At 46.9% G+C, this 13,850-nt stretch overlaps 1 protein-coding gene across 2 annotated transcripts in view; it reads left to right on the forward strand.

Annotated features, from left to right (window-relative positions):
- SLC14A2 (solute carrier family 14 member 2) overlaps positions 1-13,850 on the forward strand; it is a 505,451-nt gene that overhangs the window by 460,642 nt on the left and 30,959 nt on the right. For both annotated transcript variants that reach the window (XM_045459753.1, XM_045459754.1), the window contains 5 exons: positions 2,577-2,705; positions 6,335-6,527; positions 10,452-10,599; positions 11,659-11,793; positions 13,498-13,547. In XM_045459753.1, the coding sequence (XP_045315709.1) occupies positions 2,577-2,705; positions 6,335-6,527; positions 10,452-10,599; positions 11,659-11,793; positions 13,498-13,547 (655 nt within the window). The remainder of the gene's footprint in view (positions 1-2,576; positions 2,706-6,334; positions 6,528-10,451; positions 10,600-11,658; positions 11,794-13,497; positions 13,548-13,850) is intronic.

A 13,850-nucleotide genomic window follows, 5' to 3' on the forward strand; every position in this document is an offset into this window, starting at 1 on the left:
CTGGCTCACCTTCAAGGAGCCAAAGCCCCTTCATGCTCTGACTTCCCTCTTGACCATAATCTACTGGTAAATTTGCCAAGCCATTCAGAGAGTTGCTTCATGGACTTCAGTACTATGGAGGAGACACATACCATACCTGCCTAATCCTCCCAAACATTTTAGTAAGACTAGTGTGTGCCAGTTTTGCTTTCAGAGATTTCTCTGCTGGGGCCCACCACATCTACCACTCAGCATCACACTGTTCCCACCTGAGCATTTTTGCTTCTGCCTGTCTAATCCTACCATTCCTTCAAATCTTCCTCCTACAGGGAGCACCCCTAATTATCCCAGTGCTCTCTGAACCCTCCCTTCTCACTGGACAACCACAGAACATACCCTGGTACTATATGGGTTGGCTCTCTAATTATTTTCTGAGTCTTCTCTCCCTGGCTGTGTTCTAAGCATGTTCAGGACAGGAAGTCTGTTTTGAATGTTTCATATTCTACTACTATGTCAAGAAAAGATTCATTGCTGGTAGGTCAGTACCATGTTCTATACCATAGGTTCAAAACTCTAGACACCCTACACAATATCCACACATAAATCCTTCTAAGGAGCCCTGACTTCACCACTGTCCCCAGCAAATCACTGACACAGCTACATGATCTAAACATAACCCCCACCATCCCTCTCTACCACCCCTACTCCCCCAACCCTGTTCCCCTGACCACCGCTACTTCCTGTCCACCAGTCCTACTCCCCTCCTCCTCCTCCATCAGCCCATGTCCCTCCTTATCCCTGTTACCCTAACCCCACTACCCCAGAGACTGTAGCTCACAGAGAGTAACTCAAGGTCAACAGCACTAATGCTGCAGTCCTAAAGGAATGTGGTCCTAATGAAGATCTTTTTGGCATTGGGGTTAAACCAAGTTTTACATATTTGATAGTCAGAGCAGATATAAGGTAATGGGTTTCATTCTGACAACCAAACCCAGAAGCCACCAAAGTTTTGGTAGAGAAGTGTTCTGGGAGGGGACTTCCACAGAGAGGGGTTCTAATTTTGTCTCCCCTGGGCTCCCTTGTTTGATTCCTGCTATGCCCACTGCACCCTGCCACTGGGACTACAGGACAGCCCCCAGTATGGGTCAGCCATTTTTTTCTCAGCTTGCCTGAAGCAACTAGTATTAAAACCAAAAAAGTACTAAATCCTAACACTGAACAGAAATGGGAAAATACAGATAAAATGCACACACACACACAGACTTAAAACTAATTATTTTCCCAAAACATGGGTTTCTGCTTTTTAGGTAGATTTTCTAGTCCCAAGGAGATAGATTCCAAACCCCAGCGGTCTTCCCTCCCAGCCACTCTTCCACCCACTTCGTCCTCCCCACCCCCTACCCCAACCCCCGTCTCCAACTGCCTCATATGTTTATGGCCTCAGGAGCAGCCAGCCCTCTAACCAGTGTCCCATACAAGTGTCCCCACACAGTGCCATGTGCTCAGCTTTTCTTGTTGGAAACTGTTTAGAGATACCTCCTCCCACCCTCCAGCTGCTCCCACTCTCCTCAGTCTAGCTGAGCTAATCTCCTGGCCACTCCAGAGCTGAAAGCTCCCCTCATTCCAGACCCAAGCCATGGCCTCTGCCAGGCAGGAGCCATCCTCTAGCCAGAACGCCCTTCTTCCCTCCTTATGCTTCTGGATGCCCTTGCTGGGCAAGGACAATCAGTCTGTGAAAAGCTTTAGCATGTACATACACCCATTCAACAACTAAGCAAGGCCTAGAGCCCTCTGTGCACCAGACGCTGTTTTCTGTTACACTGATGTCAGACAGACAAGTTCCAGCCTGGACAACTTACAGTCAAGGGCAGGACAGAGCACAGTACACAAACCTCATGCTCTGGCAGGGGTCTTGCAGTGATTTGCCCAGTCCCTCCTTCACCCTGTTCCCCATCCCCAGCCAGCTGAGCCATAGGAAGGGTCAAGGGCAGGGTTTATTAGCATCAGGGAGAGAAGTTTAGGAGCACATAGCCTTCCCTGATGAAACAAAAAGAAAGGATAGACTCAAGCTTGGATTCTCCCCACCTCTGGGCCCCTCCCTATCCTGCTGTGGGGAGAGGCTTTTGTGCATCCCCAGTGGGTTCAGCTTGTCCACTCTGGGACACAGGCCAACTGCAACAATTACAGCTTCACACGATGCAGTCAGATGCACTCTCTCCTCCCCCTTCTCTCCCACCCCTCCTCCCTGTCTCCTACACACACACACACACACACACACACACACACACACACACACTTTCCCTGGTGTCATACCTCAGGTTTCTGTTAGATCTCTCACTAAACTTAGCAGTCTGAGACCCCCTGAGAAGCCAAGAGGGAGCTTAGACACAGTGAGAAGACAAAGTGCATACTTTAATTCTAGAACGGCAAGGTAATCAGGGCCGTGTGTGTGTGCACGTGTGTGTGTGTCAGATCTAGGAAGGCACTAGCAGCTGTGTGACTGCCCAACACTCAGGAGTAAGCTTTCTTCTGGGAGTACCAGGGAGGGCCCTACAAGCCCCACCAAATTCAAATGCAATGTAACTGCCCCCACCCAGGTCTGCCATCGCCTCAGGCCTCCACGGGTACAATGGAATGCTGGTGGGACTACTGATCGCTGTGTTCTCTGAGAAGTTAGACTATTACTGGTGGCTTCTGTTTCCTGTGACCTTCACAGCCATGACCTGGTGAGATGCCTCCTTCTTTCTGCTCACAGACCCACAGGGCCCCGTGGTGCTTGCATCTTACACTGGACGGGGACATGTGCCCTCCTGGAGCCTAGTGTCTTCAGAGTCAGGCTGGCTCTGACACGTGACCACAAGACATGGTGGCGTGGCCACAAGATACGGTGAAAATCCATCAGTTTGATTGCAACACAGCAGATCATTTTTGTATTTTGGAATAACGGGGACCCTTTAGAGCAGCAGTGACCACAGGTGTTTCATTGTGCTAATAATCTTCCTTGAATGTTAGGTTTAATAACAAAAGGTAACATTTATTGAATATTTCCTGCAAGACAGGCCCTGTGCTTAGCCAGGTAGGGTTATTTTTGTCCCCAGTTTACAGAAGAAAAGAACAAGTCATGAAGAGGTTAAGTAACTTGCCCCAGGCCATACTTTTACAAAATTTTTGATGATGAACCCAGAGTCTGCAACTGTTAAACTCCAGGCTACATGGGAATTATCTAAACTGTGGCCTGACCAAGATGGAAAAGCTAAAAACTCACTTGTGATAGAATCAGAACTCTCTTGGAGAAGAATGTCTATAGTGAAAGCATAGGATCTTTGAACAAGAAACATCAGTTGAGATCTTGCTGTACAATCACTTAATTCTGCAAAGGAATAAAAAAGTCAAGAGAAAGGGTCTTGGGAACAAATATTTGTTGAGATGAGGGGTGTGCTGTGGCTCAGCTCACCTGGATCTTGGGCAGGTCTTTGCTACCTGATGCTATCATTCTTATGCATGCCATCACCAAAGAGCAGGAGCCCAAGGTGACCCATGTCCTCCAGTCTGTGCCCCACAGCTGTGAGACATGCTAACTCATTTTCAACACCTCTAAGAAGTACATATCTTTCTTAGATTTCTGGAGTCACTAAAACAGTTAGTTTAAGTACTAATTTATTAAGTTTCAGTTTATTACTTTTTAGCAGTGCTTGTAAATAAATTACTACATTAAGCATTTTGGAGAATTTATGTTTCTTCTCAGGGTTTCTGTGTTTCTGAATCCATTGGGACAAAAACTATAGCAGTCATTTCTATGGGGATTTCCTCAATGCCCCGCACCTGCCCCCATGTAAGGCATAGGAGACCCTGTCTTCATTTGCATACATTTGGTTTATAACAAAAGAGTAAGCCTCTCATGTCAAGATTTAATAACTGCTTTGAAGAAAGCAAAACAGAGCAAGTGGGACAGAGAGGGATTCCAGACGTGAGTGGTCAAGGAAGGCCACTTTCAGGAAGGAGCATTCATGCTTTCCCCTAAATGATAAAAGGCACTTGCCATCTGAAGATCTAGTGAAGGACGTTGCAGACAGCGGTGGTGGCATGTGCAGACCCCAGCTGGAGGAGTGCCCCATGTTCAGGAAACAAGACCAGCGGGGGCTTATGCCCAGTGAATGAAGGAGGAATGGAGGAGGTGAAGGCAGAAGTAAATGAGGGCTAGACTCCGTTTGCTTTGAGGATCCAGTAGGCTTTTGTATTTTTATTACAACTGTGATGGGAAGCAGTTAAAGGGTTTTAAGCAGAGATGTGATAGGATATGGTTTAAATTTAAACAAATCGCTCTGCTTGCCTTGTGGAGAATGGATTTTAACTGGAACAAGAGCGGATGCTGGAAGCAGAGTCAGGAACCCACAGAGAGATGAGAGTGGTCTGGACAAGGGTGATACACAGGAAGGTGGTTGGGTTTAGGATGTATTTTAAGGAAGGTAAAGGCAACAAGACTCTCTGGGAGGCTGTGGAGTTTGGGGGGTGGGGAAGAAAAGAGGATTCAGTACACTCCTATAGTTTGCCTGAGCACCTGGATTGATGGACAAGACTAAGAGAAAAACAGGTTGGTGGTAGGAGACAAGGTGTAAATCAAGAGTTCTGACAGACATATTAGGCTATAGACTTCCAAGTAGACATGTTGACAAGGTAACTGGACGTACAAATCCAGAACTTTGATATGGTCAAGATTTGGAGGGCAGAAGTATACAGAAGACATTTTGCCCATGGGACTAAAAAATATCACCCAGAAAAAGAAGATGAAGAGAAGACCCAAGGCCGAGCCATAGGATATTCCAGTATCTAGATGACTGGGAGAAGAGAGAAAGAACCACAAAGAAGTGACAAGGAGCAGCTGGAGAAGTAGGAAGAAAGCTAAGAAAGGGCAGTATCATGGTAGCCCTGACAGAAAATATTTCAATCCAGTTGGAGCATCCGATTATCAAATGAAGGGAGAAGGGAATGGCCATAGATTTGGTAGGATAGATGTCATTAGTGAACTGGACAAGAGCCACTTGCATGGCATGGAAAGAACACACACCTGATTGGAGTGGATTTAGGAAAGAAAGGGAGTGGAAAGATTGACCATAGCAATCTGTTGAGGAATATTTGTTATGAACAAGGGCAGGGAAGTGAGGCAAAATAGCCAGAGGGGACATCGGATTAGAGGAGGAGGGTGTTAATAGGAAGAAGATACTAAAGCATTTTGCAAATTTATGAGAGTGTTCCAGAGATAAAGGAGAGACTGCACCTGCAGGAGAGAGAGGAGAGAATTGCAAGAGTGAAGTCTTTGAGACAGATTGGATCTTGAAGCACAAGAGTAAGAATTGGCCCAATAAAGAAAGAGGAATACTTTCATTATGTGACAAAGGCAGAGAGGAAAACTATTTAGGAGCTGGGCAATTGGAGTGTAGAGCTTACGGTTGGGAAAATGAAGCATTTCTCATCTTGTCATTTCTATTCTTTTATTCTCAACAAGTTGGAGAGTTAATTTGCATGGACTGTGTAGTAGGGTTTTCAGGCAGTCATAAATGCCCATTGGAGACTCAAGGTCATGAATTAAAGGTAGACCAGTCAGCCAGATCATGTGATTTCATGTTTTGTCCCAACAGCTCTTTGAGTGTGAAGATGTAGGGTGTTAAGTGTCTACGGTGGCTTGTCCTTTCGAGGAAACTAAAGTTCAGGGAGATCATTACCTAATGCTGCTCACTCAGCCTATAAATGTAGGAGTTAGGATTTGCACCCAGCTACATCTGCTTCCAACATGCCTGCTTCTCCCAAGGAAGAGGCCGAGAAAAGAGAGGACACAAACAACTGAAGGTTTCATCTTCATGTGGTGGCTTCCAGAGTAGCTCAAAGCACTTCAGTTGAATCAAGCCCACACATTACCTTTGTGCCATAGCAGCTGCCTCCTCCAAGACCAGGCTTCTAAAATGTTATCACAGTGCAGGAGAGTAGCTGTTGTACATCCTGATGATTCAAGGGCAATACACATTATTTTCTAAGGATTACGTTTTGTTTAATTTTCTTGGTTTAAGAAACAAGCAAATATTTAAATTATAAAGGTTTATATTCAAGTATTATATTTGCTATTCAAGTATAATTTATAATATATTCAAGTATATTTATACTTTAAAAATGCATCTCTCAAAGATTCACCTTAAATGGAACACCTTATCCCCAGTCCCAGATAAATGGACCACTAGAGTCTCAAAGGAGCCAGGAATGGCTGGGCCAAGGACAGGGGGGCACCATGGACAGAGCTGACGAGACAAGATGGTGTAGACCTAAGGATGAGCACAGATTAACCCTTTGTCTTGCTCATCTTCAGCCCAGTTCTTTCCAGTGCCTTGAATTCCATCTTCAGCAAGTGGGACCTTCCTGTCTTCACGCTGCCCTTCAACATTGCTATGACCCTGTACCTGGCAGCCACCGGCCACTACAACCTCTTCTTCCCCACAACACTGGTGGAGCCTGTGTCTTCAGTGCCCAATATCACCTGGACAGAGATGGAGATGCCCTTGGTAAGTTACCCAATGGCAGATGAGTGGAGACCCCTGCTTATACCACACACCTTCTTGATAACTGGTTTGTGGATTATCCAGGCTCTCAGCTTCTCCAGATGCATCTCCACCAGATGATGGTCATAGTAGAGAACAGGACAGAGAAAAAGGCTGCTGTGCTTTCAACAAACCCTCATTGAAGGTCTGATATGTACCAGGCACTGTATCAGACACTAGGAATACACGGGGAATAAAAGGACAACAACTTCTCTGCCCTTTTGAAGTGTACTCTCTGTACAGGGAAACAGTAAATAAGTGCATAGGTCAGTACCAAGTTAATTATACAGAATGGTAGGGTTCAGGGAAAAATACTCAATAAGGTGGATGGTTGGGTGAAGGGGCCAGATACTAAAACAAATGTTTAAAATTAGGGTTTTAAAGGTCTTATCAAGAGAAGATAGGGATGAATTTTCATGTACTTTCCATATCAGTGACTTTCAAGCAGGGGTGACTTTGCCCTCCTGGAGGGAGGAGGCAAAATTTAGACTGGGGGGAGGGGTGCTACTGGTATCAAAAAGTCAGGGATGCCACCAAACATGCTACTATTCACAAGACAGCCCTCCCCATAGCCAAGAATTATCTAGCCCCAAATGTCAATACATATCGAAGTTGAGAAACCCTGCTTCACATCCAACTATCACAAATGTACATATTCATTTATTCTACCAATCTCTAGACACTTGGGATAAAGGGATATAATAAAAACCTAACACAAGATTAAATAGACAGAATTGTAAAATTTGGCCTTGTTCATGAACAATAGAGAGAGCTAACAGCTAAGGCTACGGCAAGCTTATTACGTATCAGACACTGTTCCAAGCCCTTGACTTCTGGACTTAATTTAACCCTCCTAATAGCCCAATGCTGTAAGTACTATCATCATTCCCATTCACAGATGAGAAAACTAAGGCACAGAGAAGGTTAGCTGCCCAAGCTCAAACTGCTGCTAGTGCCTGAATATAAAACCCAGGCAGCCTGATGTAGAGCCCAGGCTTTGACCCATCACCCACTTAGTCCCAGGTGAGACAGACACCCTCATCTGGAACAACCACAGTGAGGTGAAACCTGCTTCTCAATGCAGTCCACCCCTCATTAGGTACCGTGAAGTATTAGAGAGCTCTTTACCTTCCTCAGAAATCTGTCCCCCTCCATCTTTCACCCATTGGTTCTAACTCGGCTGTTTAGAGTAATTCAGAATATTATTTCTATGATTGCCTTTTGAATACTTGCACATAGAACTACATCCTCAGTATTGTTTATGTAGCCTGCTTTCCCAGCCCTCACCACCCAGCTGAGCCCATCATCAAGATGGGCTGCTGGGGGCTCAGCTCCAGGGCCACCACTCGTGGGTGGGGAGGACAGTTCAGGGGTTTCAGGGTCAGCCACACTCGGACCTGAAGCTATCAGAAAAGGAAAGTCTTCCCTGCCCCTAGTGCAAATGCTAACTATGCAAACCCTTTTTGAATATTTTGTCTTTTCAAAGTTTTGTCTGGGGCAGGGGCTGGAGGGGCATCAGAGTCAGGGTTAGGATCTAAATCCAAGAGAATGGAAAAGACAGAACCCTGCATTGGAGGGAAAGCCCACTGTCTCAAGTGGAAAATGGCAGGGGCAGGAGCAGGGACAAAGCTCTAACTCTGAGGGGACTGTCAGTGATCATCAGCTGGCAGTTAGGCACATTGCCATAAGGGCACAGACCTGCTGTCCCTGAGCCCTACCCATGAGGCAGAGTCCCAGTAACAGCCTCGGGGGCATGGGCGTTGCCCATGGAGCCTCCCACCCTCCCCACTGAGGGGCACAGGATGGAGACGGCCACCTGCGAGAGACGCCTCTCATTCATCTTCAAAGTGAACAGAAAGTGGCAGCATGCAAATCCATATACCCTGAGGCACCAGCTCACCCACCACACCACTACTTTCACAGTGGGCTCCTTCTCTTCCACACCATCCAGGTCCCAACTCCCCTTCCCTCCTTGTCTTTTAAACAATGATGAGAATGACTTCCTTTTTGTTTAACTGGCCTTTCTTGTTACTAGAGGATTGTCGAGAGTAGGCAGTAGGAAGGATGCAGGGGCTCAGTAAATTTCCATGCACACCCGACTGCCCTTCACACCTTCACCCCAGGGTGTTGGAGAGCAGGTGGAAGGGAGGGGTGCCACCCCAGGGCCACAGTTCACCAAGCTAAAATATGGATCCCGGCAGAGGAAGGTGCTTTCTGAGCCCAGACTCTGTTCTGAGGCTACTTGTCCCTCATTCTTCTCATTCTTGACTGCTTGGGCTTCAAATCTGTGTTCCCAAACAGCAAGGGGGAAGTTGGAACCCCCTTTGCATCCTGCATGCCTCAGACTTTGGGAAGTCATGGAATATTTATTGAGTAGATTTTCAGCCAGTACCCCACACTTAAGCTGAGTTCCCTGAACTGGCAGAAAGCATTCTCAGGGTTCCTTTAAATAAGATGCACACCCCCATCATTCCTGGCATGAGGCTCTAGGCTCTGGCCCAGACGGTGCTTGGTAATTGAAAGGCCACCCATCCAGAGACCAGGATGGGCAAAGCTTAAAAAGCTCTGTGGGACTCCTCAAACACTGTTCTCTAAAGAAATCAGACTGACTCCAGAATTAAATCAGGTTGTTAAAAAGTACAAAATTTCACCCAAAGGGAGATGTGCAATTAATTTCCAACATCTACAGCAGGTCATGTATAACTAACTCAGTGGTCCCCAAACTCAGTTGCACTTGGGAATCTCCTGAGGCCCTGGTCATGCCCCATACCAGTTAAATCACAATGTCTAAGGAGGAGCCAGTCATCAAATTTTTTTTCTAGGATTTCCAATGTACAGCAAAGTTTGGAAACTGCTGAGCTAATCAATACATATTTATTAAGCACCTATTATGTACCCAGCCATCAAGGAGCCTGGCCCTCAAAGAGGTCACATGACATAGTAATAGAGCAAAGACAGCAGAATTTTAAAGGTGGGAGATTATCTGCTATGGCAGCCTTCTCATGTTACAGAGAAGGGCACCAGAGCCCAGCATGAGGAAGTGACATACCCACCATCATTCCATGAGCTTGTGCAAAACTCCCCTGAAAGCTGGAGCCCTCAGCTCCCAGGCCAATACTCTTCCCTAGCCTGCCAATCTCCCTCCTCTCCTTCAGGCCCTCCTCTGTCAGATGTAGATGGTTCAGCTTGGGCAGAAAAAGGGCCATCTGACTCCCAAATTAGCATCTACAATTACAACACCCTCAAATGACTCTCAAACTCGGGGATGTTTGGCTTTATTCTGTTTTCCAATGGTATACATCGTTCTACAAATGCTAAGTGATCCTCAAGCAGGAGAAATGCCACCTCCTTCCCAGAGCCCCATAATACCCTAGGTAGCTCTGAATATGCAGCAACCACCTCTAGACTAGGGGCCAAGCTCAGAGGCTCTAGCCTGGCCTTAGCCACCAATGATCTGGGTGACCTTTGATGAAATCAATCATCAAAATGGCCTAGAATATTTCCAATACAGAATACTGTAGGATATCAGAAGGTCTGGTGGAAATCCCCTAGTGCCCTGAAATTTCCAATGGCATTCTCGGGAGAGGGTGCCCTCTGGTTCTCTCAAAGCTCCTCCTCTCAGAGCAGAAGCCATGTGTCTTTCAGAAGCACCTGTGTTGGGAGGGTTTTGCACGGGGGATGCCAGATGCCTGCTAGGTGGTGGAGTGAGGAGCTATTTGTTCCAGCTCATGTCCTTCCTCCCAAGTTCTCTTCCACGCTAGAGGGCACCGCCATCCTCCCGTTCCAACCCATTACCCCCACCAGGAATGGCTTTGTCCTGACCCTAAGGCCTGCTCTTTTCATTATGTGCCCACACTCCAGTGACCCCAGATTCTGTTGACTTTGCAGCTGCTACAAGCCATCCCCATCGGGGTTGGCCAGGTGTATGGCTGTGACAATCCCTGGACAGGCGGCGTGTTCCTGGTGGCTCTGTTCATCTCCTCGCCACTCATCTGCCTGCATGCAGCCATTGGCTCAATTGTGGGGATGCTAGCAGGTAGGACAGGGTCCCCTCTCTGCAGGGAGGACCTTGGGATAATTTTCCTGAGGTCATTCCATCCCTGCACAGGGCAAATAATCTAGACTTGTTATCTTCACTGGTGTTTTTGAACATTGTAAGGGGAGAGACTTATTTTTCCCTTTCTTGATTTTCCAAAGTGAGCAGACTGCCACAGCAGGATATGTGGGGAGACGCAAGGGGCTGAAGACCTCATTGGCTACCTGAGCCCCTGGGAGCTGAGGGGTGGAAGGAAAGGGAGGGTCACTCAGAGGCCTGGAGAGCAGTAACAGACCAAGGAGTATAAATGACCCAGTGCTTTGAAATTTGGAGTAAACTAAAAGAAAACAGTTTCTCAAAAACTGTATTCCTATTTGACAAATGTGATTTAATATTTCTGCGTGTAGGCATATGTATGTACATGCATTTATATATGTAAATATGCACAGTAGAGCCAGAAATTGGAGTCGGGCACATAGGACTAGGATCCTGTTGACTCATTCCAATGTTTTTCAAAAACATCTTGGAAGCAGAACTTTAAAAAAATCATTTGAAAATAATTTTGAATTTATCAGAAAATTATAAAAGTAAAAATGGTACATGAAGCACCCATAAATTCTTTGCCTGATTCACCTATTGTTCACATCCTGTACTTCTATTTGTCTATCTCTATACATCTGTATGTGTATATACATACTTTTCCTCAACCATTTGAAGCAGACCTTTTTCACTTGAAAAGTTTCTTGCTAAAAATGCAGCTACTCAGGCCAAAGGTGTGGAGAATACCTAGAATCCCAACGCCTTGACCTCCTCTCACCCTGAAAGTAGTCACACCTCTGTGTGAAATCTTCAAGCCACAGTTTGGGAACCACTGCTGTCCTCTTGTTGCTGGTTCCTGAAGACCAGATGCCATTTCTAGAGGCTCTTTTGATGGGATGGGGGAGGAGCGTGGGGAGGGGATAGCAGGAGTGAGGCCATCCTGAGAGCTGGCACCAGCCACGAGGTGGTCTTTGTGTGGGGACCCAGAACTGGCCAGAAACGTCACACCTTGTTCCACAGCCCTGACGGTGGCCACGCCCTTCGAGACCATCTACATGGGCCTCTGGAGCTACAACTGTGTCCTCTCCTGCATCGCCATAGGGGGCATGTTCTACGCCCTCACCTGGCAGACGCACCTGCTGGCCCTCGTCTGTGGTGGGTATTTGGGGAAGCTGACCACCAGGTCACTCTGCAATTCCTTCCTTCCCTCCCTACTTGATTATGCAAAACCCATGAGGAACATTAATCGGAACTTGGTAGCAGTTCTAGAAGGACCTGTGGCTTGGGTCCCAATGGGGGGACTTGAGGTTCCTCTTCTGTGAAATGGAGTCACAACCATGCTTACTGTTTTTTATTTACACAGTGTTGTAAGTTTCCAAGGAGATCACACATGCATTTCCTCAGGTGCTAGTGGCAGTGTTCCGGGATAATAACTTCATCCCACAACCTTTTAGAGAACACCACGTAGTGCCACGCCCTAGGCTATGCATGGAAGATACAGTGGTGACCACATTGTCATGAAGCCACATCTAGAGGAAGAGCAGTTATCACACAATCATTAAGGCTGTGATGTCTGAAAAGATTATTACAAAGACCCAGTGAGATGACATACCTGGCAGCACTGAGGTGTCAGAAGATCACAACATGGGAGCTTGATTTCCATGGAGTAAGTAGTGCACTGCCCCAAGGGAAATGGGTGCAGGCGCTCTCAAAGCTGCACCCCAGCGCCACATACAAACTCAGTCCTCCCAGGTCACTACCAGGCATAGATTGTCAGCCCATTGTACACCCTGGTACCCAGAAGGTTTAATGAACTTAATCTAAAACACAGCTATTGAGGGCAGAAGCAAGATTCAAACCCCAGCCTCATCTTTCCCCCAGTTTTCCTGCCCTGGAGTTACTTACGTTTTCTGGAAACAGCAGGACTTTAATAAGCAAAACTGGAGACAAGTAAAGGGCAGAATAACATTCAGAAGAACTTTTTCCCCATTCATATGTGGAGACTGTAAATGACTTCCATGTATGTCTCTTGTATTCCCCTCAGCAGCCAGCAAGGAGACAGTAGGCTCGGTAAATATCTGTCAAGTCAGAAGTGCCAGATATTTTGAAGCTAAGACTGTAACTGCCTTTGGTCTTTGGAGAAGTGGCACATTCCTGTGGCTAGAACCATCTGGGAAGGCTTTGCAGGGAGGACGGGGTTTATCTCAATGCTTCCAGGATGGGAATTGGGTAGGTAGAGACAGGGGGACAAGGTGTTCTGGACAGAGGAACAGAAAGAGCAAAAATGCAGGGGCATGAGAAGCTTGTCCAGAAGCACAAGGGTGTGGTTGAGCTCCCCTACCTGTCCTGGGGGCCACACCCTACAGTGAACCCCAAAGCCTGGATCCTAGGGACAAGCTCACAGACCAGTAAGGTCCAGTTCTGGTGAGGCTTGGTGCGGGTCCAACAAGTTCCATCAGGGCCGCTCAGAATCTTGGATGGGAAGAGCCTTGTTGGGGGTTCATATAGTCTGACCACTCATTCCTAAGACAGATAATAATCCAGCCACACATCCCCAAGGTCAGCGTGGACAAGCAAAAAATGCTTACTGACCCCTGACTGTATGCAAGGCCACCATGGAAGTGCAGAGGAGATAGAAGGCTTTAATCTCTGCCCTCAGAACACAGTCTGGTGGGAGATTGGCCACACCTACCTGCAAAAAAAAAAAAAAAGCTACCATAATAATGTCAGGCAAATATGCCAGATGTCAGGATGTGGTGAGACACCAAGGCTGCTGAAGACAGTATAGGACCCCTGCCCTGGGGAAGAGGTGGGGGCAAACCCTGGGAAGCTGACTCCATGGTCCTTGTTTTTCCACAGCCCTGTTCTGTGCATACATGGGAGCAGCCCTGTCCAACATAATGTCGGTGGTAAGTTTGGATTCCCCTGAACATGCCTGTCCCAGCCAGGGCTTTAGGACATTTACAGTTTGTGAAAGAATCCTGAATGCATTCTGGTAGCTTGTATCCACACAATGCCTTTGTCAAGGTTTATCCAGGACGAATGTCCAGAGAAGGACTGGACATTGCATATATGTGCCTCTGAGGTGTGTTGGAGGTGGCTGTGTGTGTGCACAAAAGAGTGGTATAACCAGCAGTGGAGAACCTAGATGGACAGATGGAGGTACTTGTGTGTGGCTGGATGTGGGAAGTCGTACCTAGGCTGATTTTCAA

Source organism: Leopardus geoffroyi, chromosome D3 (genome assembly GCF_018350155.1).
Source record: "Leopardus geoffroyi isolate Oge1 chromosome D3, O.geoffroyi_Oge1_pat1.0, whole genome shotgun sequence".
Classification (NCBI taxonomy): Eukaryota; Metazoa; Chordata; class Mammalia; order Carnivora; family Felidae; genus Leopardus; species Leopardus geoffroyi.